The following is a 23,645-nucleotide window of genomic DNA, read 5'->3' as shown; positions in this document are numbered from 1 at the left end:
AAAAATGTGATTTTTTTTTTTTCTGGTGTTAAAAGACATAAAGATAAGGTAGATAATTTTTCTTGTGTCATCGTCCTTTTCTGTCCTATCTACCTTCTGCATGGAATGATCCAGTTTTGGTCAATGCCAGAAGTAGAGGCAGATTTCTCAAAAGAACAGAGTAGTTATTTGCCCAAGTTGTGTTCTTTGCTTTTTTCCTAGATTCATTTTGTTCTTTTGAAAAATTTTCCCCTAAAATAAAGTGATCTCAACATGACTGGCAATTTTAAACTTTCTTTTAAATTGGATGTCGGATGGGAATGAGATACAGTGTAACATATTTATTATATATTAACATCTTGCTTTTTATATATACACACAAAACTCCACCCATAACACAGACTTGCAATGTTCCAGTTTGTTGTATGGATACAGGATTAAGCTGGTAAATAGTTTTGTGTTTGTAAAGGCAAGTCAGAAAGATGATGTTCCCATAGTGGCAGAAGGCTGTTATGACTCACCTGCATTCTGTAATTTATTTTAGAACTTCTGGCCCATCTGTTGCTGGTCTGGAGACAACATACACAGGCGGCAATGGTTTCTCCACGTCCTACAATAGCCAGAGATGGTTGAACCTGTACTTGTCTGCTTGCAAATTTCTGGACTTGGCCCTAGCTTTGCCATCTGAAAACCTGCCTCAGTTTCAGATGTGAGTAGAAGACATTGTCATTTAAGATCTTAGCTGTTTGCCCATGCCTCTTGGTAAAATTCTAGTGTATATATAAAAAAATATAATCATTTTTTTTCACATTTCCTTTTCTTTTCTGGCCTTTGCCCATGGCAGCCCAGGGTTCATTCCCTCCCAGTGTCAGAGTGGCCCCCCGAGCAAATGGTGCTACATACTAAATGAATTCAAGCTGGTTTGATTTAGCCTGTAGCAAGAGATTGTCCACACTTGTGAGCTAATCAGTAATAGTGATTTATTAAAGCATTTTATTTTTTAAAGGATTTAGTTGCAGTAATGTCTAAGAACTCAAAATATACCCACACATCTTAGTGACTAATGCATGAGATCAGAGAACTGCATGTTGTCTCAGCATGACTCACTGAAATTACTCGTGTGTGATCTGTCTGGAAGATGTTGCAACAAACCTGCATGTGAAGGGGACCCCATAGGTTTTTCTTGGTCACTGGTGTTTATGTGTGCAAACTGTTTCCTCAGTGCCTCTGCAATCCCATTCTGGGAGAAAAAAAAAAAAAAAAATGAATGCAAAACTGACATTTGCTAAAGACCCTACGAATGAGAGGCCACCAAAGACAAAAGAAAGTAACACGTCTCTTCCTCTACACCCACAGTGGTGACTCTGTCAGGACTGCCATGCTGGCACAGCTCTGTAGACGTTTGGTCACCGCTAACTGTCCTGTTATTTAAAAGACACTTGTGTGGGCTAGAGTGCAGAAGGACTCGCACACACTGTGTCAGTTTGTGCCCTGTAGTATTTCTAAATCTAAAGCTAATGTTGAAAGTTCCTTCATTTATTTTACTTTCTGGGTATTTGGCTCATAATTCTTGTTCAGGTCTCTAAGCTGTCCTCATCCCCATTATCAGCCAACCTAGTTTTATTTAGGTCATTACCGTGCACGTCTGGAAAGGCAACAGTAATGCTGAATCACACTGTATTTTACAGTGTTTTCACAGAGGCTTGCATTGAACTTTTAAGGACAGAAACTTTTTTTACCTTTACAGTTTGTAATGCAAGTAGCCAGCCCTTGCAGTGCAGCAAGGGGGCAGGGGTTGGGGGGTGGGGCATGGTATAGTATCAGTTAGTCCCGTTGGCCTATGAATAGGTAAAATAAGTTTGTTATCAACATAGTATATTAGGAACATTTTGTGTGTTATAGTAAGCATTGCAAATGTGTAGCAAAATGTTTTGAGTAACTTACGTATTTTATAATTCAGAATTGCTTTTAGTTCTCTTGCACACAATGAAGATGTGAATAGTACTGTTTTTAGCTTCTCTGTCTTATTTTGCTCTGGGCATCCACAAATACTTTAAGAAACTGTAGAGGAAAAGGACAATGCTACATTCTCGGCTATATTGCCTCCTGCTTTTCAGAATGTGCCTTTTCTATTCTTGCTTGTCAAACACTGATGCTTTTTGTATAGGTCAGCTCTGGGGTTTTTCCCCCTCTTTCTCTGGTACTTAACTAATTTCGTCATCCGCTCATATTTTTAGATCTAGCAGAAAAGCCTTGCATGTTCAGTAAGAATAATGTCTACTTGTGTTTTCTCATGACAGGTATCGTTGGGCTTTTATTCCAGAAGCATCAGACGATTCAGGCTTGGAAGTACGAAGACAGGGTACACACCAGAGGGAATTCAAACCGTATGTGGTGCGTCTAGCAAAACTGCTGCGAAAAAAAGCAAAGGTATGTTGTTTTCTTCCAGTTTTGCTTTTCATTGAAAACTTTTGTGCACAGTAACAAAACAGCATTGTTTTGTTTTGGATATTTATTTTTATAACAATGAAGATTGGAAAGGAGGTTATTTGGTGAGGGAGATTCACACTGGAGTAGCCCTGAGTCAGCATCAGGCAAAGGCCAGGTGTAGTTATATAAAACAAAACCAACAAAACCCCAAACAAACAAACAAAAAAATCCCTGGAAAAAAAAAATCCCAAAAACCAAACCAAACAAACCGCAAAACAACCCCAAACCTGCTATGGTCAAAAAAAGAGTATGTTCAGTGACTTTGGAGTTTCCAACTAGAAGTATTATTTGTAGTATTTGAATAAAAGTAAAATATGCTTGTATCTGATACATTTTAACATAAAAGCACTTTAAGATAGCCAGTCATATTTGTAGATACTAGTGTAACACACCTACCTTTTGAAACAGAAAAGCATTTTTGTTAATAATAATCACTTTGAAATAATTAGAAAACTGTTGCATTGCTAAAAATGACAGAACCAAGAGTTCTGATACTGTGCCAAGCCAGGGAGGACTGGATTTCTTCCCTGAAGCGGTTATGATGAATGGAAGAAGGCAGAGAACAGCTGAAACAGTTCTGGGGAAATCTTGGCTGCACAGTTTGTAGAGTGGGAGTCAAATTAGGGTTGTCATTATGTTCGTGCATGAGGTATATTAAAACCCTCGTTTGGGTGGGGTGGAGGCCTGATCAGTTAAAGAAGCTGATGGAAGCTGGCCAAGCCCTGTCCCAGGGAGTTCCCTCTGTTGCCTCGAAGTAAGAAAATTGCTGTCGGATACCTTGGTGCTCCTGCTGTGAGGACAGAGCCCCCTCTGGGCAGGCGCTTCACTGGGAAAGGTTGCTGGTGGGCCAGGGAAACAGAGGGAAGCTTGAAGCTATATGGGAGAAAACTTTGGAGTTGTGTTCTTGGGTTTCCCTCCAAATAGATGGCATTGTCAGGGCTGTAACGCTGGCAGCTTGCTGTAGCTACTGCATTAACAATCTGTAATTAATGTTTTCACTGAGTAAAGAAACTACAGCTGACATAAAAGTGTCTACATAAAATTTAGGGATAACTTAGTTGCAGGCAGGTCTGAACTACTCAAGCAGGGCTCGCAACTATAAGGGATAAAACAAGTACCTGAAGAATATCTGCATTCTTCGTTTTATTGGTTTTGAACCACGAAGATGAGACTAAATTTCTCTTCTCACACGCATAACGGAACAGTCAGCTTTAACTGACTGCTAATCAGGCACAGCCTTTAACCCTGATATTCAGGGTGGTGTGCTATACTTGTTAAAAGTTGTCACGCTCCAAATTAATCTCTCTGCATATGTATAATTATAAATTACATATGATGTATAAAATATGCCTGCTGGTAAGTAGTGTATGTTGAGATAGGTGCCTAATTCAGGACTTCCCCAGTATGCTTCAGGAATATAGAAAATCCTGGGATTTCTGGAACCCCCTAGTCACGACAGCAGTTGCACACTGTGAGCCACAGATAGGGGGTAGATAAAGAGATAAACATGAGGTAATGAATATTGACTTCCAGGCCACTTCCTCTTCGTGCAGAGGAGAATATTGTTGTGTATAGCTGTGGGGTTTTTCTTAGAAAATAACTGTTTCTGAGCAAAATGTTCTAGTGGATCTTAATTTTCCTTCAGAGCACTCGGACTAATGCTCAGATTCCTGTAGTATGGTGTTGATGAGGCTCCATTGTCTGAAGGAAACATGCTTAAAAAGCTCCTTCGGCACTACTGGCAATAAACAGAAGAACAAACTGGCAGTGCTGTTATTGTCTAATTGTGTCTTGGCCACACTAGCTCCAGAGTCTGCTGCTTCTGGACCATGGACTCCATGGGGCAGGTGACTTTTCTAGCTGAAGCACAGCACCCAACCAGCAACTGCACGGCCTTCACGGCAAAGTATTATTTTGATATATGAAATGCAGTCTGAAAGTTCTCCTCTTTCCTTCCACAGGACAAACAGGAGGACTTTAAGACGGTGGTTTTGGAGGGAATGGAGATGGCCAAGCATCAGGTGAGGGTGGCCTTTGATGCTTGAGTTGTGAAGCAAGCTTGCCATAATAATACTATCACCTCAAGGCCCTGGGCAGTATTTAGCTTTCAGTAAGAACTGAGAGAGATCAGTCTTGTTTAGAGGACAAAGCTGAGAGATTTTTGAAGTGAAAGAATCACAAGGGCTCTTATTTTCAAAGATAACTTAAAAAAATACTTCTAAGTTGGTTTTCTACATGAAATATATTACAAAAAGTTAGTTTAGTTCTAAGAAGAATTATAATCACTAATCTTTATAAATCAAATAATAATTTTTGCCAAATAGCAGATATAAAACACACAATCCCTAATCAATCTCTGTCAATTTAATTGATTGATTTAATTACCTGAGGAACTAGTGGTGTTTGCTTAGCAGATACTGATGTGAGGAAATGGCTTCGATGAGTTATATTTTGTTGCTCAGAAGGAGAACTGGTATTTGCACGTGCACCCCATTTGGTTGGCTGCTGTGTAACACTGACGCTGCATGCTGGAGGTAGTCCATGCTCACTGGGTAATACTGAGCACGGTAGAGAACCAGTACTGGAAAGCCACTCTTCTGTGAATCCAATGTGAAGTTTTTAAAGGAGAAATTTTAAACCAGTAGTTTTGTTAAAAGTAGGAGCCATCACCAACTCTGCGTTGGAATTCAGTCTTCCCTTTGTGGATGCTCATAATGAGCTTTTCTTTTCTTGAGATCTGTAGAGCTAGAATAGCAATCCCCTGTGACAGGGAGCCAACTCACCAGATTAAAATACTAAATACGTTCATACTGAATTTTAACATAGTTGTGTTTTTGTGAAACGTATGTCATGTAGACTCCTGAACTGCAGGACAGCTGCTTCATTTAAAGGGCAAAACCTGTATTTGCTAAAAGTATCATCTCCTGAAGAAAATCTGCTTGCACAAAGGCTATGCAATCTGTAATCCTCACCTTACTCTGCTCCCCACTGCTGTTCTTTCCCCTTCATTCTCCTTTTGTTACAAAGCCTGCTCTTCAGGAGCTTTGCAGCCTGCGGGGGGCTTGGACCTCTGCCTCAGCAGAGCAGGAGGGAGGCGCTGATCAGAGGTGGATCAGGAGGTGGCTCTCCTTGATGTGGCCTTTGTGCTGCTTTTCTCCTTCCTCAGAATAAAAATCAGTATTGCTGGAACTGTACTTCACAGTAGAAGCTCTGCCATACTGGTTTATTACTAACAGTCCAAACAAGGTGTTTCTGGTGGCAATAGTACCTTATTGTCTATTTTTAAATCTGTTTTCTGACTCAAAGGAAAAAAAAAAAAGAGTGAAGAGTACCATATAAGCAGCTGGATGTTGGCTGGTGCTCAGGTATTTTTGTATGCAGATATTTAAGGCAATGCTAAACAGGGTTACAGCAGCGTACTAACACTGCCTGTGAGCATCTGGTGTGTGACTGCTGCCTTTGCTGGTGGGGTTCCTGAAATTCCCTTGTAATTCCCCCCGTGAAATGGAAGGTGTGTAACCAAAGTCTTCTGAGAGCATGCGATGAGTAACTGAACCATTTGTTCAGAGCCTCCATGTGTGTTATTTCTGATACTGAGAACAGCACTGATTTTGCTTTTCCTGAAAACTCTGAACTCTAGCTCCAAGGTGAAAATGCTTTGTGTCTATTGTCACTTCCTCTGGGGTTTACTGTCACTAGCGCTGGCAGTAGGGGGATGTGCAAGTATTATTGGGGACCAGCCTGCTTTGGAAAGCAGCTGAAGTAGCACACAACTTACCCAAGCACAGCTTGGGCTGTTGATGTTAGCCAGGGGGATGCTGCACCAGGGCAGCGCGGTGGGTGCCAGGACAGGGGGGGCTGCCTGCCTTAGGCGCAGCCCCGTGCTGAGGCAGTGGACTCAGGTGCCCGCTGCAGCTTTCCCGTTAGCGTCAGCCGACTGGCTGCAGCCTGTACTCTCCGCCGCTGCGAAGCGTGGCGAGGGGAGGAGCAGAGTCTGCTTCAAAAGCTGCCCTCCAGCATTACGTGTATTTTGTTGATAGGACAAAGATTTTTGTAATCTAGAGAAATACTTTACAGGGCATTAGTCTTTTATTGTTACCTGTGCTGCTTCTGTTTTGTCCTGTATTAACTCCCATTTCTCTATATTTACAGAAAAACCCAGAGGAGGATAGCTCAGGGAAAACACTAAGTTGGGAACCAGGTCACTTGCTTTTAACCATCTACACTGTTCGCAGCATTGAGCAGCTTTTGCCTTTCTTCAATGTACTCAGCCAAGTTTTTAACAGCAAAGTCACAAGCAGATGTGTTGGACACTCAGGGAGCCCCGTCCTTTACCCCAACTGTTTTCCGAATAAGGACATAAAAATGGAGAACCTCAAGACCTTCTCCAGCAAAGCAAGACAAAAGATAGAAGAAATGGTCGAGAAGGATTTTCTTGAAGGTGTCATAAAAACATGAACCAAACTGGTACTACTCAGCTTATATGTAGTGTAACTATTTAAATGAAATACTGTATCTTTCCCAGTTGTATAGTATTCTTTTCTTACTTTGTATGTAACGAAATACTTAATGTTGTATTTAAGTTAAATATTTGTAAATAAGAGAAAAGTTCTGGAGGTGGCCTGAATCAAGTTTAAATATTGGTGGCTCATTGATTATGGTGCCTACTATTTAAAGTACATGTTTTGTTGTCTTGAGTTCTGTCTTTAAAAAATCCTAAAAAATACAAGGTGCACATTTTTTCAATTTGTTTCCAGTTTATTTTTGTCTTTTTTTTTTTTTTTTAAATCCACTGAAACTTGTGCTTGTTCAGCAATCTGGAAAATGCCATTATGCCAGAAGTTAATACAGGACTACGATGACAAACATGTCTGTCAGAGGTAGGTACCCTGAACTGAAACATGCAGAAGAGGATACTTGAGTATTGAAAATGTTACATCCTGTTGGCCCAGCCCCTTCACACTTAAGGGGAGCAGTAAGGGCCACAGAAGACAAACTTGTCTTTGTCCCTTCCCTCTTAAAAGTGATTCTAAATACTATTGCTGTAAACTGCTTTCTAAGTGATACTTTGTTATTTGCAAATGCTGTTTTTCATTACATTGTTTCCCCCTTGAACGGAGGTGAACTGAGTCTGAGGACCAGTGACAGCCTCTGCCATATGCTGTTTGCGCACAGATGATGCGCGGCTGTGGGGAGGCAGGGATGATGTTTCTGTAGCAGTGCTGTGGCTGCTGTGAGCACAGTCACAACAGAGCTCGAGTCAAACACAGCTACAGCAAGTGTGCCGAGGGTGTGGGAGCGGGACTTCAGACACAACGTGACAATAACTTCTGAAATAAGTTGGGTGGAGGCAGAATTCCTTCCAGGCATGACCAGGTCAATGACTGTCAAGAAATTAGTCACCTCTAGGTCACTTCAGCTTCAGAAGTTAGACAAACTCGACAGAGGGAAGGAGCGCGAAAACATTCGGCACAAGAGCATCTCATTAAGAGGTAAGTGGCTAACAGAGGTAAAGAATAAACAGAGTAATATTCCACTCAGTTCTGATCAATCCTTGCTACTGTTGGGAAGCGTTGGGTATGTTCACATTAGCAAACAGTAAAGAAAATAATATTAAAAAAGAAGTCAAGTTCTGAACTTTAACTGCAGTTGTATCATTTGTTATATAGGCTGGGGTGGTGCTCCTTTTCCACCAGCGAGGTGGTAAACAGCCAGGCTTACTTCATGGGCGAGGGCATCTGCGTTCTCCTGTGAAATATTAATAAAAGTTACACTGGTGTCAGCGTGAGAAGGTTCAAGCAAATATGTGATGTTAAGGCAAGTGTTCTGCAGATGCTGTGCTCCCTATATTGCTCTGTCATCCCGAGGTGTTTTGCCCAGGGAGGTGGTGGAATCACTGTTCCTGGAAGTTTAAAAAACACGCAGATGTGGTGCTTAGGGACATGGTTTAGTGGTAGATGTGGCAGTGTTAGGTTAATGGTTGGACTTGGTGCTCTCAAAGGTCTTTTTCAACCTAAATGATTCCATGATTCTATAACATCACTTAGTTTCCCAAATCTAGCCGCCTGTTAAGTGTGGTTAAATGTAAGCACACTTTCCCTCCATCACCCAGTGCTAAGCAGAAGATTGTTTAACATAAACAGATCTACTTAATAGGCATGTTGTTTAAGCGCTGACCTGTGTGTCCGCTTCAGCGTATATTCTAACTACATCTTCTGTTCCTGATGGACGGACAAATGCTCGTGATAGTTTGTACTTCTTTACAAGCGCATCAATTTTATCCTGTAGTCCTGGAGGTGTAACCGCACGCCTTTCTGCATCTGTTGTGTCAATAACTCGCCTGTCTGCAACCTGTAGCATCAGAAACAGCCAATTTATTTGCAACTGAGCTGTATCATGAGAGGAGAATGAAAAAGGTCATGGGTAAGACAGAACTTCAGGTTTTGATGTGTTGCACTGCCTAAATAAGAGCTCAGTTTGGGAGTTCCCTGCTCAACTTAAACACTTTGGGATCCCTGCTCAGCTACTGCTCTGTGTGTATTAACCAATCCTGGACAGGACGTGGCTGCTTGGTTTGGAAAAAGGGTCGGTTCTGAACATGCCACCTTGGTCAGCCTCTGAACTGAAGCCACAGCTGCTCCTAGGAGATCAGAAAGCTTAAACTCCTCTGGTTAATTTACTGCCCAGAGCTCCCTTACTCTGTCTAACAGAATGCTACCATGTGGGAGCCTGTTCTGCTCAAGCTCTTTGCCTAAATATTGGAGAAAATAAAGTAGTAAGAGCTTGAATATTCAAGTTACACAAAGTGGCACAGCAAGAAAAATCCAGTGGCCCAGCAGGCAGGGAAAAAATAGGATTTTTCTAATTTAAAAGTAAAGCAAGAGATAAGTTAAAATTTGAACAGTTCTGGTCAGGTTTTTCCATTTAACAAAGACAGCTGTTATTTCATCATTTGTATAAGTTGTATTTTGATTTTGGTCCAAGTGAGATTCTGGTCCCTTCTCAGGGTGGTTTTGGGGGTTGTTTGGCCTACTTCTGCCTTTTAATGGGGTGTTTCAGCTTTAAAATAAAGCTTTATCTTAGCTTTATCTTAGAAAGGCAAGAGACGGTCACAGCAGCACCCCAAGAGACTGCTGCAACCTGAGCCAGTGTGGTGTGTAACTCACCTCAATTTTGAGCAGCCGGTTTGGAAGGTCCGTGTAAAGAGCGTCCCACTGTTGCACAGTCAAACCTTTCAAAGCCAGGATTGCTTCGATAACCAGCATGTCTGAGATAGCATCACCAACTGTCTGTTAACGGGAAGGGAAAAGACAATGGAGCAGTCAACCGTGAAGAAACGAAGGCACGATTTGATCAGCAAGCTTCCAGATGAAGAAGGTGAAAATGCAGCCAGGCTGACTTCCCTCAGTCTGGGTAGCTGAGGGTGGCTGGCTTGTTTTGAGGGGTGGTGGTCGTTTGCTTTTACTTCCTTACCCCGCTGACCCTGTGGTACAGGGGAGAGCAGCGTAGGTGTACAGCTCTGCCAAGGGCAAGGGCTAGCTCTCACCTCTCTCAAGGAGGACTGGCACCTCACCTTTGTTCTGGGCTCAGGATGCTTAAAGCTAGCCCGTGAAGTATGATTTGGCACTGCCCCAGATGAATAACATCTGTGCAAAGACAGGGCATCCCAGGGCTGCGTGGACACAGGCACTGGACCACCCCCATCCTCCCATACTGGGTAAGTCAGTGAAAAACATCAGGTGAAAGACTACTTGCTGTTGGATCGTGAACAAGTCACGTCCTGTAACTAGGTGCCCATACTATCTCAGTCCCTTCTCGGGTCCTGAAGCCAAAAGACTGCACCAGATAATATTTTCTCATGAGTAGATGCAGAATGCTTTTATCTTTTTCTAAAGACGACTCTTTCTGCCCTTTTTTATCTTGACCCCCTCTATCGTGGCACCCTCCTTCCTGCTCCAGCAGTCCCTGGCAGTAGCCTGACGGGTACTCACAAACAGGGTTAGCCCCATGACTGCCAACTTAGTGATTTGTTTCTCTCAGTTTTTACCTGGTTAATCAGGTCAATCATGTTTTCAAGCACCTTTGCTGCTTCTCTTTTCTCATCATCTTTCTCTTCTTTTGCCAGTTCTCTTATATTAGTTTCAGCAGCTTTACTAAATAATATCTAGATTTAAAAAAAGGAGAGCTCGTCAAGATCAGCCCGCATCACAAACTGGGATACATGCAGCCATGAGAAAAAAAAAAAAAATATTACTAATTAAGCCCAAATAACCATCATTAATGTCTCCTACCATGAATTCCCATCCCCACGTAAAACACAGAGAACAGGGTGGCGACACTATGATAAAGACAGAAAGGGGAAAAAAGTCTGTTCTCAAATAAGGAGAGAAAAGTCTTGCTTATAAATGTAAGCAGGGAGTGAAAAGACCTCCTTTCTCTAGGTAACCCAACAATTTTTTTGTACGTATTGGCTGCTGTTATGCATTACATGCTCATACTTACTGTACCGTGTCCGTTTGCCTCAAAATAAACCCCAACATCAAACTCCTGGGCCTTGTGATGCAAGTGTTTCACTCCTGTTTTGACACAGTGCACAGGTACCTGCAGCCCAAGGAGATGCAGAGAATGTACAGTGTTACAGGCTCTCCTCGCTGCACCCAGGCAGGCTGTTACAATCTAACCTCTGTTTCACAGCTACTGCCTCCCCAGTGCTAAAATTATCCACTGTTTCTGCAAACCCGATTACAAAAAGATGATTTAATTTATTCAAGTGGAAGTAAAGGTTGGTTTTTTAAAATAAAAAAACAAAACCTCAAACAAAGAAAAACCTAATTCATTTTACGGCTTCAAGGAGCATACTAGATTTTCTATCCAAACTGAAATAATACTTTAGCTCTATTTCCGTAGCAAACAACATTTAGCCTTGTTGCAGAAAATAAAACAACCAGTCTCGAGGTATCAAGGGACCTTTACCAACTCACTTCGTTGCAAAGCCATAAAGTCCTCAACTTGTTCCAGAAGTTACAAGGGATTTTGTTTAGCTTTTGTCACACTTAAAAAAAAAAACCAAAACTAGTAAAAGCAGATCAGAACTTCTTCAGCTTTGCTCTCTTGCATCTGCTCTACCACCAAGAATTTAGTCACTACTGCAGGTTTGAAAGAGTAATTTATTTTTGCCAAGTTTTAAGTTTTCCTAGCAACCGTATATTACAGTACCATTTATTTTTAAAGTAAACAACATTCGCAGAAAACTAACAGGAAAAAAAAAAAGTGGAGAATACCTTCAGTGTTTCCTCAAGGTAGCGTGTTGAACTACCATTGGCGTATGCTGTCTGTACCACTGCCATCCTTAAGGTCTGTCCCACCTGAGCAAACCAAGGTGCAAAGTGCTTTACTGTCCGCGAGGCACAGAGCCAGACAAGTAGGACAAATGGAAGGACAATCAAAATTATTAAACATATGTTCTCCAAACACTTAAAACTCCTGGGCATCAAAGGACGGCAGCAGCTCACAAAGGACTTCTATATGTTTTATACAATACAAATTCTGTTCAAGTCTTTGTATAACATGTTTTTTGTGGCTGGTTTGAAGCAGCTCCCCAGGCTTAGGCTTTTTCAGACTTGGTAAGCTCAGTGCACTGGCCAGGCACATGGCATTACGTGAGCAGCAAAATCAAAGCTTCCAGTGCAAAGCAAGCAAAGGCTGGTGGCAAGCACAAGTTTTCCTCACTGGCCAGCTTCTCTGCCACAGTGCAAGAAATGAGCTGGTCTCTAAGAAAACAAAACCAGGACACCTTGTCTTGGTTTAGTATCATAGACACCAAGCCTAAGAGGACTTCTGAAAAACAAAAGCTTTTTCTCTCTATCCCCTGTGGGGAAAGGATGCTATGCAGCCATTAGCGGTTTTGGAATGATGACACATAACCCCCTTGACTGTCACAACCAAGTTCTCATGCAAAAGAAATTCCCAACCTTTATAAATCTTTAGAGAAAGGGAGAGGAAAGGACTGCACCCAAAATTAATGGAAGATACAGAAACAAAGAGAATGGAATATCAATACTTTGTACACTGCAACGGGAGAAGTTCTCTCCCACCAAGAAAAAGTTCCAGGTTAAAATGTCAGTGCTCAGATTTTTATTTGGAGTGTGGAAGTCACACCCTTGTAAAAACAACATTTTTGGCCATACCAATGAGGTACAGGACTGATCTCTTTTTAAACTGGGTTCACTTCAGGTCGATGTAGAGAGACCGCATACGTACAAACTAACACAGCTTCCTTAAGGCTATTTTACACTTTACAGATTAAAGTGTCAGCATCCATTTCATACGTTAAGAGTTACCTTGACAAGAAGTTCTTTAAGGAAGATACTAATTAAAGTTGCTATTTTATCTCCATCCAATAGGTGAAAATGGCCAGCTGCATCCTTATAGTAATAAACAATTCTATCTGCATCGCCATCAAATGAGCAGCATCTCTCATTGGGCTTCATGTCTAGCCCTAGTGCACACAGTTACAAACACAAGTTATAGATAGCAAAAAACACAGAACGTTTAAATTAGTCCCAGTGTGGATCTCACGCAGAAATCGGCTCTGTGCAGTCACACACACAAAACTAATGCTCTGAAACAGACATTGCTTTTACTAAGACACTTGCAACAGGGAAACTGTATCGAATGGCAACTGAAAAGTACATATTCAGATCAAAAATATATGTACTAATATAAAAAATGCAGGTTCTCTAATCATGTATTATGCTACGCTTTCTCCCCAGCTGTCCCAGAACTACTGTGTCTAGTCACATCTCTAAATTTCGGAAATAAGCACTGAATGTCAGTTATGGCACAACAGTTAAACAAGTTAAACAACAGTTAAAAAGCCTGCAGCAGAATACCCTCCCCTTTTCTCACGCACCGAGCATACCAAGCCGCATACATCACCCACAGACCAAGCTGAATGGCTTTGCCCCTGCAGCGCAGCAGGGAAAGCCAGTCGCAGAGTGGTACCCAGGGGCCTGCCTGACGTGAGTGGCAGCTGGCTGACCTCGGTTGGACACCCTTACTGCTCCTCTGAGCGGGGCCATGGCATGCTGCACACCCCTGGGTCTGGAAGCAAACCATGCTGGGGCAGAGGAGGGCTCCAGAGCCATGGCACCTGCATTTCCTGGCACACAGCAGGTCCACTGCACACTCTCGGTGTAACACTACTACATACTTCACCCTCCAAGACACATGGGAATTAACTATTTTTCCCTTGCATCAAAAATGCTTTTCTTCAGGAAATATTTCAGGCATGTTTAATTTTATTCCATTCCCACTTGACAGACCTGCACCTCCTTTTCGCTTCCTTTCACACAGGAGACACATTTGCCTAATGCAAGACAAGCACGCACCCTCATGCCTGCAAAGCCACCACTGAAGTGCAATTACAACAGGAGGTGGCACATAAATCCCACCATTGAAAAAAACCAACTCCACTCCAAAGCAACCATCACCAGGATTTCTCAGAGCGGTACAAAAACCATAAAAGTGGATCTGTTGGCTATAAAATACTTCATATTTACTTAGCTTAATAATCGATTTATATAACAATGTAGGTAGCGCATAAGGAGTACCTGCCTCAAAAACATTCCAGGCTTAATGCCAATAAAGCGATAACTAGGAAGAAGTCACAATCTGACACAGCAATGCCACACAAAAATGAACTGCTCTTTTATTAAGGTACATCTGGCTTTTCTTTAAGATGTCAGACACGTTAACCTCAGAACCTGTTTCTCAGAGACTGCAGCTGACCATTCCCTAGGCTAATTTCAGATGCCACCAGGAACACAGCAGGGAGATCCAAAGGACACGCTGCACCCTGCAATCCCTTCTTGGAAAAAAAACATTTTATCACACAAGCAGACAAGGAAAACTGGCCCACCTTGCTGACACCTTGTCCTTCAGAGAACAGGAAACTACAACACAAAACTGGCCTGTGTCTTCTCCTGCGTGCCTACAGCGATAGAGGACAATACATCCCACTGCCATAGAGCTCCCCGAGCTAAAGCATGAGGTAATGGCAACTGCAACATTTAACAGGTCGAGACTCCCTATGACTTTAAACAGGAAGCTGTTGCCACTTAACACTTCAGAGAAATCAAATAATTTACTTCAGTGAATGATTAGGAAATCACGTTTTCTTTTCAGAGCATATCCCCGCACAGAAACGACCAAGGAGTCTCCCCTCAGTCCCAGTCTAAAACCAGGATCCAGATGTGACACAAGCACCCATCCCTGGCAGGGACTGCTGCTGTGCTGCTCCTCCCCTTTCTGCATTTCTCCAGCACGCAAAGCAGCGTGGCAAGAGGGAAACACCACCATAACTTGGTGTTCAGATTTGGCTAGCAGCTGCAACAGGCTGTCAAACAGAGAACCCTTTCAGCCTCAAATAACCTAATACCCAAACTAGCCTGCTCCCTCAGTTCAAGGATTTCCTTTTATGCACTTTGCAGGAAATTGGTTGAAATTATTTCCTTACTGGTTTATGTCAATCAGTCTGCTGGCACCAAGCTTAATTACACCAGCTCTTCCTCAGGAACCCAGGAAAGTGTCTGCAGCCCCAGCCCACAATGTAAATCCTTCTTGATAACACAAAGGGAAGTAAAATAAATAACAGTAAGCCAGTCTGGACTGATCTTTGGACACCACCAACTTAACATTCAGACTGGATTGTCGCACATACTTCAGCCAGTCAGAGCTACACCGTATTCCTCCAAACAATCTAGACTAACATAAACTAGCGATGCACCAAACCCAGCCGTATAATTCTCTCTTTCCGTTGCACAAGCAGAACCATTCATGCGGTCACTGAGTAATAAACAGAGAGCTCACCTTATCTGAAGGTGATATGCCATTGCTAGACCCTGCGCTTTCAGATCTGGAGAAGAGATAAAAGGATATAAAACTGGCTACGTACCTCTAGGCGGTTTCTGGTGAACTTTCACAAAATCTGCACCACACAAGTGATTGAGTTTCTCCTTGGTTCCATCGTTATATAAGTGAATTAGCACCTCCTTTGGAAAGTAGGGCTTCATTTCTGATAGTTTCAGGGCTCCTATTCCATTCGCACAGTCAATCTTCAGGTACCTCTGACTCTCTCCAGAGCTGGGAGACTTAGCACAAGGGAAGAAGGGAGCAAGTGAACTCATACCCTAGTGAAACCACACCTAGAGACATGCTGACTTTGAAACTTCAGACCCAAACAGGCTAACAAACAGAGGATACTCATTTTGTACATTTGCATGAAGACGACAACACCTTAGTATTCACCTGTTTTATCAGTTCCGTAAAAGCTTTGGATAGTTTTTCATAATAACCTTCCAGCGTTGCTCTCCCATACTGCCCTTGGGTATTCTGACAGCGGACCATGTAATGCAGCTGTGGTGTTGTGATCAGACCATAATCTAGCATAAAATGAAAGCCACAATATTCAGAAACAGAATACTGAATTAATTCCTCCTTAAAAGTTGTACAGTATTTGCTATTCTACAATAAACAGACAAATGCATGAAATTCTTCAACTTCTCTTATGAAAAGATGAACCCCCTCCCGTCCCCCACCTTGCATTAAAGCCATACAACTACCCTGAAAGATCATAACAAGCAAAAATGGAAATAGTGTCTGGGCTACTGCCATAAGTCTACATAACAGAATTACATTTACATAAAAACTTGAAATCAGACTAGAACTGAAGAACTTTAACATACCATGGTACTGACCGCCTAGAACGAAGATACCATCTATTACTGACTGTGCAAGTTTCTCACTGCTTGGCCTGGAAAACAACAAATACAACTGATAACCTTTGCATAAGACACTTCTGCATGGATTTGGGATGGAAGCACAATGTGGAAGACGACTCCACAAGCTTCCTGCCAGTAGACTTAGATTCAATATGAAGAAAACCATACCTTTTTTCTATTGTAGGTGCCTCCCAATAAAGAAGCTTGAAAGCCACCAGCCCAGAGAATTGCAAAGACAAGTAAACTGCTGAATATATGTGGATGTCACACACTATCCACAAAAAAACCCCAATCACCAACCCCACAATAAAGCATCCTGTTCAGAAACAGTGCTAGGAAGTTCTCATAACTATCAGGGAAGCTAATATAGGAACAGCACTGGAAGAAATTTATTTATTCCTATGATCATAAATTAACAGGTAGCAGACTAGGCATAAAAAAAAAAAAAGAAAAAGTGCATAATCTGCCTGCAGAAGGCTAAACATCCAAAAGTATGCATGAACAAAATGTTGGCACTTCCATACAAGCAGCATACCTCTACAGCATTTTGTAATTACCTGGTGTCTCTACCAATAAAAAGTGAAGCATCTTCGTGCTGGTTCACTGCTGCTTTTTGGCAGATCTCAGTCATTATTTTCTGTAATTCTCCCTCCTCTGCATTTGCTAGTTGTGTGGCATACTCTTCCCAGGAAGGGTGCAGCATTTCTCCAAGAGGATCAACCAGCTTTACACCATTATCTTCCTTAGAAGAAAAAAGAACACAAGGTAGTAAGCCTAAAAGTAGGAAACAGATGTTTCTAAGAGAGAAGGACAGCCAACACGTGGTTCAATCACATTTCTTCTTCAAACATGGAGCACTTCTGGGAAGCAATCACTTAGCTGTTTATTTAACCTCCAACAAGCCCAAAAAACTAACGTAAAGAGCACATTAAGTAACCAACACTTCCCCCCTTACAGTTTTGGTATGAAAATTCATTTGACATTAAAACAACATAAGGGGAATTTCTAATAACCTGGAACACTCCACAGTGATTTGTAATTTGTAATTTTGATTTGTAATTGCCGTGTCTCCTTACTTTTAAAACACACAGATTTTGCACAAAGATTCACCTCTTCTCAAGGGCACTCCTAGCTTGCCAACATGACAAATTGTCTACATTGCAGCATTTCCACAGGAAAGAAAAATATGCTTGTGTATACAGGGAAAAGTAACTTCAGACTTGCTGGAGATGGTATTTACGGGGAGCAGGCTAAACATATCCTTTAAGCAGGTCCAAGTGCCTTCAAGGTCTGGTCTCTCAGTACCGTGAAGAGCTTTGATTCCACCGGACTGATCGCATCTACTTTCTTTTTAAAGAAAAGGTTGTTCTTACCTCAGGATTGTGAGATGCTGTAACCATGATGCCAATAGTAGATACCACAGCCTTAGACCGGAGGACGGCCAGCAAGCCCATGCGGAACATGACGTGATCCAGCTGTTCGGCCCTGGCACGAAATCCAGCGGTGCCATAATGAAGAGTAAGTCCGGCGGGTTTAGGATGTAATGCTGAGTATTTTTTAAGGGCTTCAGCATCCATTTCTAGAGAAGGAAGTAACACAGATGCGAGTGAGAAGACCTCAGGTCATTATAATTAGTTTCATATTTCGCACTTTAATTTTTAAGTCCACAGAGATCTTAAAACCATTCCTATCAACCCCCGCGGTGGGAATGCAAGGGGGGGGGCGCTCCATGAAGGAGCCCCTACATGCCCAGCACAGCACTCGATAAACAAAGCCCCACCAGATTTCACCAGATCACGAAGGGATGACGTGATCCAGGTGAGGAGAGCCACGGTTCTCACCCGGCCGGACCCAGGGATCCTAACAAAGTTATCGCACGGGGCTAGCCACTCGCACCGCACGTTAGCCACCCAACGACCCAGCCACGACGCCGGATATTAACTGTTGAGCTCAAAAGCAGCTTGCCCTGCCTCTCGGAGCCCTTGCAGCCGCAGGAAAACCCCAGCGGCGTCACCCGGATGCTTCACTCGGGCGGCGGCTCTGCTAAGGCGCTGCACGGACCCAGCGCGCTGCCAGCGCCACGGCTCCACCCCGCGCCGGGCACCCGAGGGGCCGGCAGCCGCCGGGCCGGGCCGGGCCGGGCCGGGCCGGGGAGGGACACCCCTAGCGCACGAGCGGCTCCAGCAGCCGCCTCCCTGCGCGGCTGAGGACCGCGGCGCCCGCGCAGCACCGCCCCCCGGGCCCACCGTGCGGGACCGGAGCCCCGACGGACCCCGACGGACCCCGACGGACCCCGACGGACCCCGACGGACCCCGACGGACCCCGACGGACCCCGACGGACCCCGACGGACCCCGACGGACCCCGACGGACCCCGACGGACCCCGACGGACCCCGACGGACCCCGACCCCGGGCGGGGCCGCCCGCGCTCACCCGCCGCCGCGCGCGCCCCTTCCGCCACGGCCGCGGCCACGCCCTCAGGCCGCGCCCGCCCAATGGCAGCGCGCTGGGCGGGGACGCAACCGCCACGTGGCGCCCGCGCCGCGCCCACTCGTGCGCTGGAGCCGGAGCCGGGGCGGCGGCCGCGGGCCCGGCCGTACGGCAGCGTAGCCCCCAGGCGGAGTCCGGAGCTAAGGCGAGGACCGGGCGTGTTCGAGAGCCTGTCGGTGACGGGCTCAGCTCCCGGTGACACCGAGTCTTGCACAATGTCACACACGGGACAGCCCGCCGGGGCTGCCCGCGCACACCAGCGTGGCGCCTCCTGCTGACCGGCTCGGCACGGCGCTGCCGTGTCCGTGGGGCACCGGGCGGTGCCACCCGCCGCGGGGTGCCAGCAGGGCCCGACGTTGTTTTATTCCTCGCCTCAGCGGCGCTTCCGAGCTCCCCGAGGCCGCCCGCCCGCCCGCGCCAGGCCCCGCAGCGGGCGCCGTGCTTCCCGCCAGGCGCTCGGGAGGGGCTGCGCCGAGGGAGCTGAGCTCGGGCGGGAGCCTCAGGCCGGGCCTCGGCCCGCCGGGGTTTACAACGGAGCGGGCGATCGGCGGAGAGCTGCCCGTACCCGCGCCGGCCGCCGCCCTCCGCCTCGGGCGAGTGGCCGCCTGGCCCCGCCGCACCGAGCGCGCGTGCGCGTCCCGTCCCCCCCCCCCCCCCCGCGGCTCGCGCAGCGGCCGTTCGGCGGCGGTCGATGGTGACGCGCCGCTCCCTCGCCTCAGCGGGCCCCGCCGGGCGGGGTGGGGGTGCGCGGCGCGAACAGCCGTACCGGTTCCGCTCCGCTCCGCCCCGGCAGCCCGGGCGGCCCCGGCCGGGCTGCTGACGCGCATGCGCGGCCGGCGCTGGCGGGCGGCGCCGCGTCCCCCGCCCCGGGAGAGCCGTGTGCTCGTTCCGGCTCCCAACGGCCTCGGGGCTCGCCCCCGGCGCCCGGCCGTCCCTCCCGCAGCCTGGCCGTGGAGCGCGGCCGTGGGGGGCTGACGCGTGAGCGCTCCGTACTCGGCCGAGCCTGGTCAGATTCCGCCCTCAGAACTCGGGGCCGCTCCCGGCGGAGGGACCGGCTGCCGGCGAGCCGCGACACCCCGCGTGGGACCAGGCCGCGGGCGGCAGGTGTGTATGGAGGGCGCGGCGGCGGAGGTCACGGTGAAAGAATGCCTGGAGCTCCAGCTGCTGGAGGTGGAAATGCTCCTTTCGATGTTTCCCCAAAAAGGTGAAATAGATCTGGACGAGGGTGCGGTGTCTGGCGTGCGGCGCTACCTGAGACACGCTGAAGGAGCTCTGCCCCCGCAGCTCCGGTATTCGGTCGCGGTTGATGTAGGGGAGGCAAAGGTGAGACCTTCCGCGTAGATGTGCTCATGTATGTTTTCGTTACGGCTTGTGCGCACACTTAAAAACTCTGCCCCAAAAAAAGGAAGAAACCACCAAATTTCTGTTGGATGTTTCAAAAGCTGACAGTAACAAAAAAGTCTTAGTTTTTGTTATTTATTTATTATTTACATATCTGGCCTGTCTTGGGACAAGAAGGGCTCATAGAGTTGCAGATAGCAATAGACAACTGGCATCAGTGGCACACAACATCCACAAGCACTTGGCTAGGGTTCTGCTTACGTGAGGGTTGTTAGTTTACTAGCTTGCAAAGATGTGTTACAAAGGCAGTGCTCCCTGCATGAGAATACGTACGCTGGACTTAACGTTAATCTAGCAAAACTGTCTTATTAATTCTCCCTTCCAGCCCATGCCACGTGTACTAACATTCATTGATCTGTATCTGAAATACAGTACTGTAAAAATAGCTTCAAATGGCAGAATACTATTAAGAAGAGTCACACAAACACTGAAACAAAATCAGCCTATGAATGGGGAAACAAAACATACAGTATAAGGACTTGCAGTAGTTTATCTGATTGAAGAAAAGGTTATATGTGACCGCTACGTGATGTAAGTACCTTGTGCAGAGAACATGGGTCTGCGTGTATAGTAATGCAGTGACTGAAAACTGAGAACAAACTCAACCTAGAAGCCATTTTCTTCAGAATAAGGATAATTAAGCATTACAGCAATTTACTGGGTAACAAGGTGGCCTCATGATTATTTGGAAACTGAGGTATAAGCTTAGGTATCTTCCTAAAATGCAATCTTTCACCAGCCTTCAGAGAAGTTTTATGAACTGTGCAGGATAGGCTTATGCAGGAAGAACTTTTTTTTTTTTTTTTTCCCATGTCGCTTTGTCAAGGAAGTTGGAAACATCATTAGTCATTTCACAATTAACTTCTTTCTGCAGGACTAATCATATGACTGTATATTGTAGTGAACGTCCCCTAATGGTATACAGGAGCCTCAAGCACTGAGGACACATGAATCCTCTCCTGCTGTTGGACCAGAGGCAGGGTTCCATTTCCAAAGAACTGTTTGGTGTTCTTTGGAAAAGGTGCTCCATTTGAAAACACTGTAGGAATAATCAAGAGAAATTCAACAGCCCAGGATTTATAGGAGATTACGATAGATAATCTAGAGGTTTCCCTCACCTAAAATGCACATAAATCCTTTTTTCCCCTCTAATCCTGAGAATGCTTCCTCTGTTAGGGTGAATGCTTGCTTAAAATAATAATAATACTGCATAGAATCATAGAATGGTTTGAGTTGGAAGGGACCTTAAAGATCATCTAGTTCCAACCCCCCTGCCATGTGCCTCTGTATACAGTATATAATCATATACGCAATCATAAACACTGTTTCATATAACTCCTGGCCTTGTTTTCCTGGGGTGGATCCAGCAACTGTGCCAAATTCATTGATCAGATGTGCATTTGGCAAGAGACAAGGCTCTCTAAAGCCACTTGCCCCTTGACTCCGGCAAACTCTTAGTTTATCGCTGTAGCAACACGGAGCACTTACTGATAACACACACTAGAAATATCCCTGGAAGGTAACTGCATACCTTCTTTGAAGCCACAGAGCTATTTCTAACAGCAGAAGAGAACAACCTTGATAACATTAGCCATGCTGGGAAAAGTTAGAGCACAGTGCAGCAAAAGAAAAGGAGCAGACAAAAGAATGAGTTATGGGGACAGAAGGAAAGTGGAAGTAGTTCTAGTCTTCAGGATGTTGCAATCTTAATTACATCTCATTATTTGCCTTTGACATCCAAGAAAAATCTACCATGTCTTTCAGTAGTTGCAGAATTCATTTTCTTTCTGTGTGTCTCCTGTTCTTAAGGTAAAAGTGGATTTGCAAGTACAGCTGCCTCATATGTATCCACATGTAGCTCCTCAGCTTTTTGCAAGATCAGACGCACTGCACAGACAGCAACAGTCGCAGCTCAACACTCGTCTCGCTTCTCACATCAGCTCTTTGGATTCAGGTGAGCTGCATATATATGAAGCTGTGCAATGGGTTAAAGACAACAGCCTGCCTTACCTGGAAAACAGTAAGATCTCTTCTGAAAGCGCTTCAAAAGAAGTCGTAGTTAAAGGAACATTGCATCGCATGTGGATCTACAGCCATCATATATATAGGCAGGAACTGAGGAAAAAGATTTTTGACTGTGCAAAGACGTTAAATCTGACAGGCTTCTGCCTAACAGGGAAACCTGGCGTCATCTGTGTGGAGGGGCTCCAGGAAAACTGTGAAGAGTTCTGGCGTGTTATTAGGTATCCCAACTGGAAGCATATTTCGTGCAAGCATGTGGAGAATATAGAAACAGAGGGAAGCATTGATAATCTTCGTCTCTTTCATGCTTTTGAAGACCTACAGTTTCAGGCACATGGTGATTATGGCCTGAGGAATGACTATCACATGGATCTTGGCCAGTTCTTAGAATTCCTGAAACAACATCAGAGCGGACACATTTTTCAGATTTTATTCGGTGTCGAAGGCAAACTTTCAGACAAGTAAGAAACTGTGTAAGGAGTTTTGGACAGCAGGAGGTGATGCTAACATTGAAATATTGCGCCTTATAGCTACTGTGAAAAGGGAAACTGTTTAACATGTGAGAAGAAAAGTTCAAGTAGTTAATCTTAGCTTCTGTTCTGAATTGCCACATTTTTGAGAGATATTTACTTTCTGAGACCCTAAAATTGGCATTTGTCACTATGAGCCACGGCTCCAAGTGCTTGCAAGGTGATAAACATCCCACACATATGCTGAATTACACACTTCTGTCTCCTTACCTGTTCCGTGCTGTGCAGACCTGTAAGTTAACTTCTGTGTACAGCTGTGGGATACCAAAGTGGCTGCAGTCACAGATTAACATGGTTTCCAATACAGAAGCACACCCAGCTCGGGGAAATCTCACTGCTACGTTCATGCAGTGTCTTTTACTGCTTCACAAAGCATCTGCTCTCACTTCATTCAAGTAATCCATGAAATGCAAAGGCTTGTGTCCAACCACAGGGCCAAGCTTTGCTTTTAAATAAAGGGTGGGGGGAAACAGAAAGAAGCCCACGTCACCGCATCCCTTGCATGCTTTGGGTAAATTCTATCACCAATACCACCATTTTCACAGTCCTCTTTCCTGTGATCTGATTATGGTTTGGTTATGTTAATAGTAGTTTTTCAGCTGCTCAGCTCATGGCATTTTATATTTACATTGTTAGGCCAAACACCTTGGAAATGAAAATGTGTAGGATGAGACAAAGTTTAGTGTTTCCTCTGTTTTCCCCCTACATTACAAAAGGAAATATATGTACAATATAGGAAAATGAAAATATAGATACATTATGCATTAAATAAAAATACACATAACTTTACCAATCTTTCCTGTGTCAAATTAATACCGAGAGACAATTTTCTAGCAACCTGTAACAGGAAATTATGTTAATGGCTCACTAGGCAGTGCTTTTCTACAGGGCAGTACGCTGGGTGTGTATTTAGATAGTGAATTGCAATTCAGTCTTCCAATCTAGAATGGAT

The 23,645-nt window shown here is 44.8% G+C and overlaps 3 protein-coding genes across 14 annotated transcripts in view; 2 read left to right on the top strand and 1 right to left on the bottom strand.

Moving 5' to 3' along the window:
* DOP1A (DOP1 leucine zipper like protein A) overlaps positions 1–7,215 on the top strand; it is a 68,111-nt gene extending 60,896 nt beyond the window's left edge. For 6 of the 10 annotated variants that reach the window (XM_055714263.1, XM_055714264.1, XM_027797972.2 and 3 more), the window contains 4 exons: positions 524–688; positions 2,280–2,409; positions 4,431–4,490; positions 6,622–7,215. In XM_055714263.1, the coding sequence (XP_055570238.1) occupies positions 524–688; positions 2,280–2,409; positions 4,431–4,490; positions 6,622–6,927 (661 nt within the window). In that variant the 3' untranslated portion in view covers positions 6,928–7,215. Of the gene's footprint in view, positions 1–523; positions 689–2,279; positions 2,410–4,430; positions 4,491–6,621 lie in introns of those variants that run through there. The other 4 variants (XM_055714266.1, XM_055714267.1, XM_027797977.2 and 1 more) reach the window with 2 other exon arrangements.
* On the bottom strand, positions 7,207–20,123 carry PGM3 (phosphoglucomutase 3). 3 transcript variants are annotated; one of them, XM_005434023.4, is made up of 13 exons: positions 19,992–20,123; positions 17,624–17,829; positions 16,808–16,992; positions 16,215–16,282; positions 15,778–15,911; positions 15,425–15,620; positions 12,810–12,967; positions 11,751–11,834; positions 10,972–11,070; positions 10,517–10,633; positions 9,636–9,758; positions 8,647–8,820; positions 7,207–8,217 (listed from the first exon to the last, which is right to left on the bottom strand). In XM_005434023.4, the coding sequence occupies exons 1-13, from the start codon at positions 20,089–20,091 to the stop codon at positions 8,131–8,133; spliced, it is 1,731 nt and encodes a 576-aa protein (XP_005434080.2). In that variant the 5' UTR covers positions 20,092–20,123; the 3' UTR covers positions 7,207–8,130. The 3 variants fall into 3 exon arrangements, with proteins under 3 accessions (XP_005434080.2, XP_055570244.1, XP_027653782.1); XM_055714269.1 differs by lacking the exon at positions 19,992–20,123 and adding an exon at positions 18,216–18,333; XM_027797981.2 differs by lacking the exon at positions 19,992–20,123 and adding an exon at positions 18,092–18,114.
* RWDD2A (RWD domain containing 2A) lies at positions 20,056–23,482 on the top strand. Its single transcript, XM_027797983.2, has 2 exons — positions 20,056–20,188; positions 21,951–23,482. The coding sequence occupies exons 1-2, from the start codon at positions 20,171–20,173 to the stop codon at positions 22,626–22,628; spliced, it is 696 nt and encodes a 231-aa protein (XP_027653784.1). The 5' UTR covers positions 20,056–20,170; the 3' UTR covers positions 22,629–23,482.
* The last annotated feature ends 163 nt before the right edge of the window (positions 23,483–23,645 follow it).

Source organism: Falco cherrug, chromosome 6 (genome assembly GCF_023634085.1).
Source record: "Falco cherrug isolate bFalChe1 chromosome 6, bFalChe1.pri, whole genome shotgun sequence".
NCBI classification, from domain to species: Eukaryota; Metazoa; Chordata; class Aves; order Falconiformes; family Falconidae; genus Falco; species Falco cherrug.
Note: the sequence above shows the minus strand (reverse complement) of the source record. Positions and strands in the feature narration are given on the sequence as shown.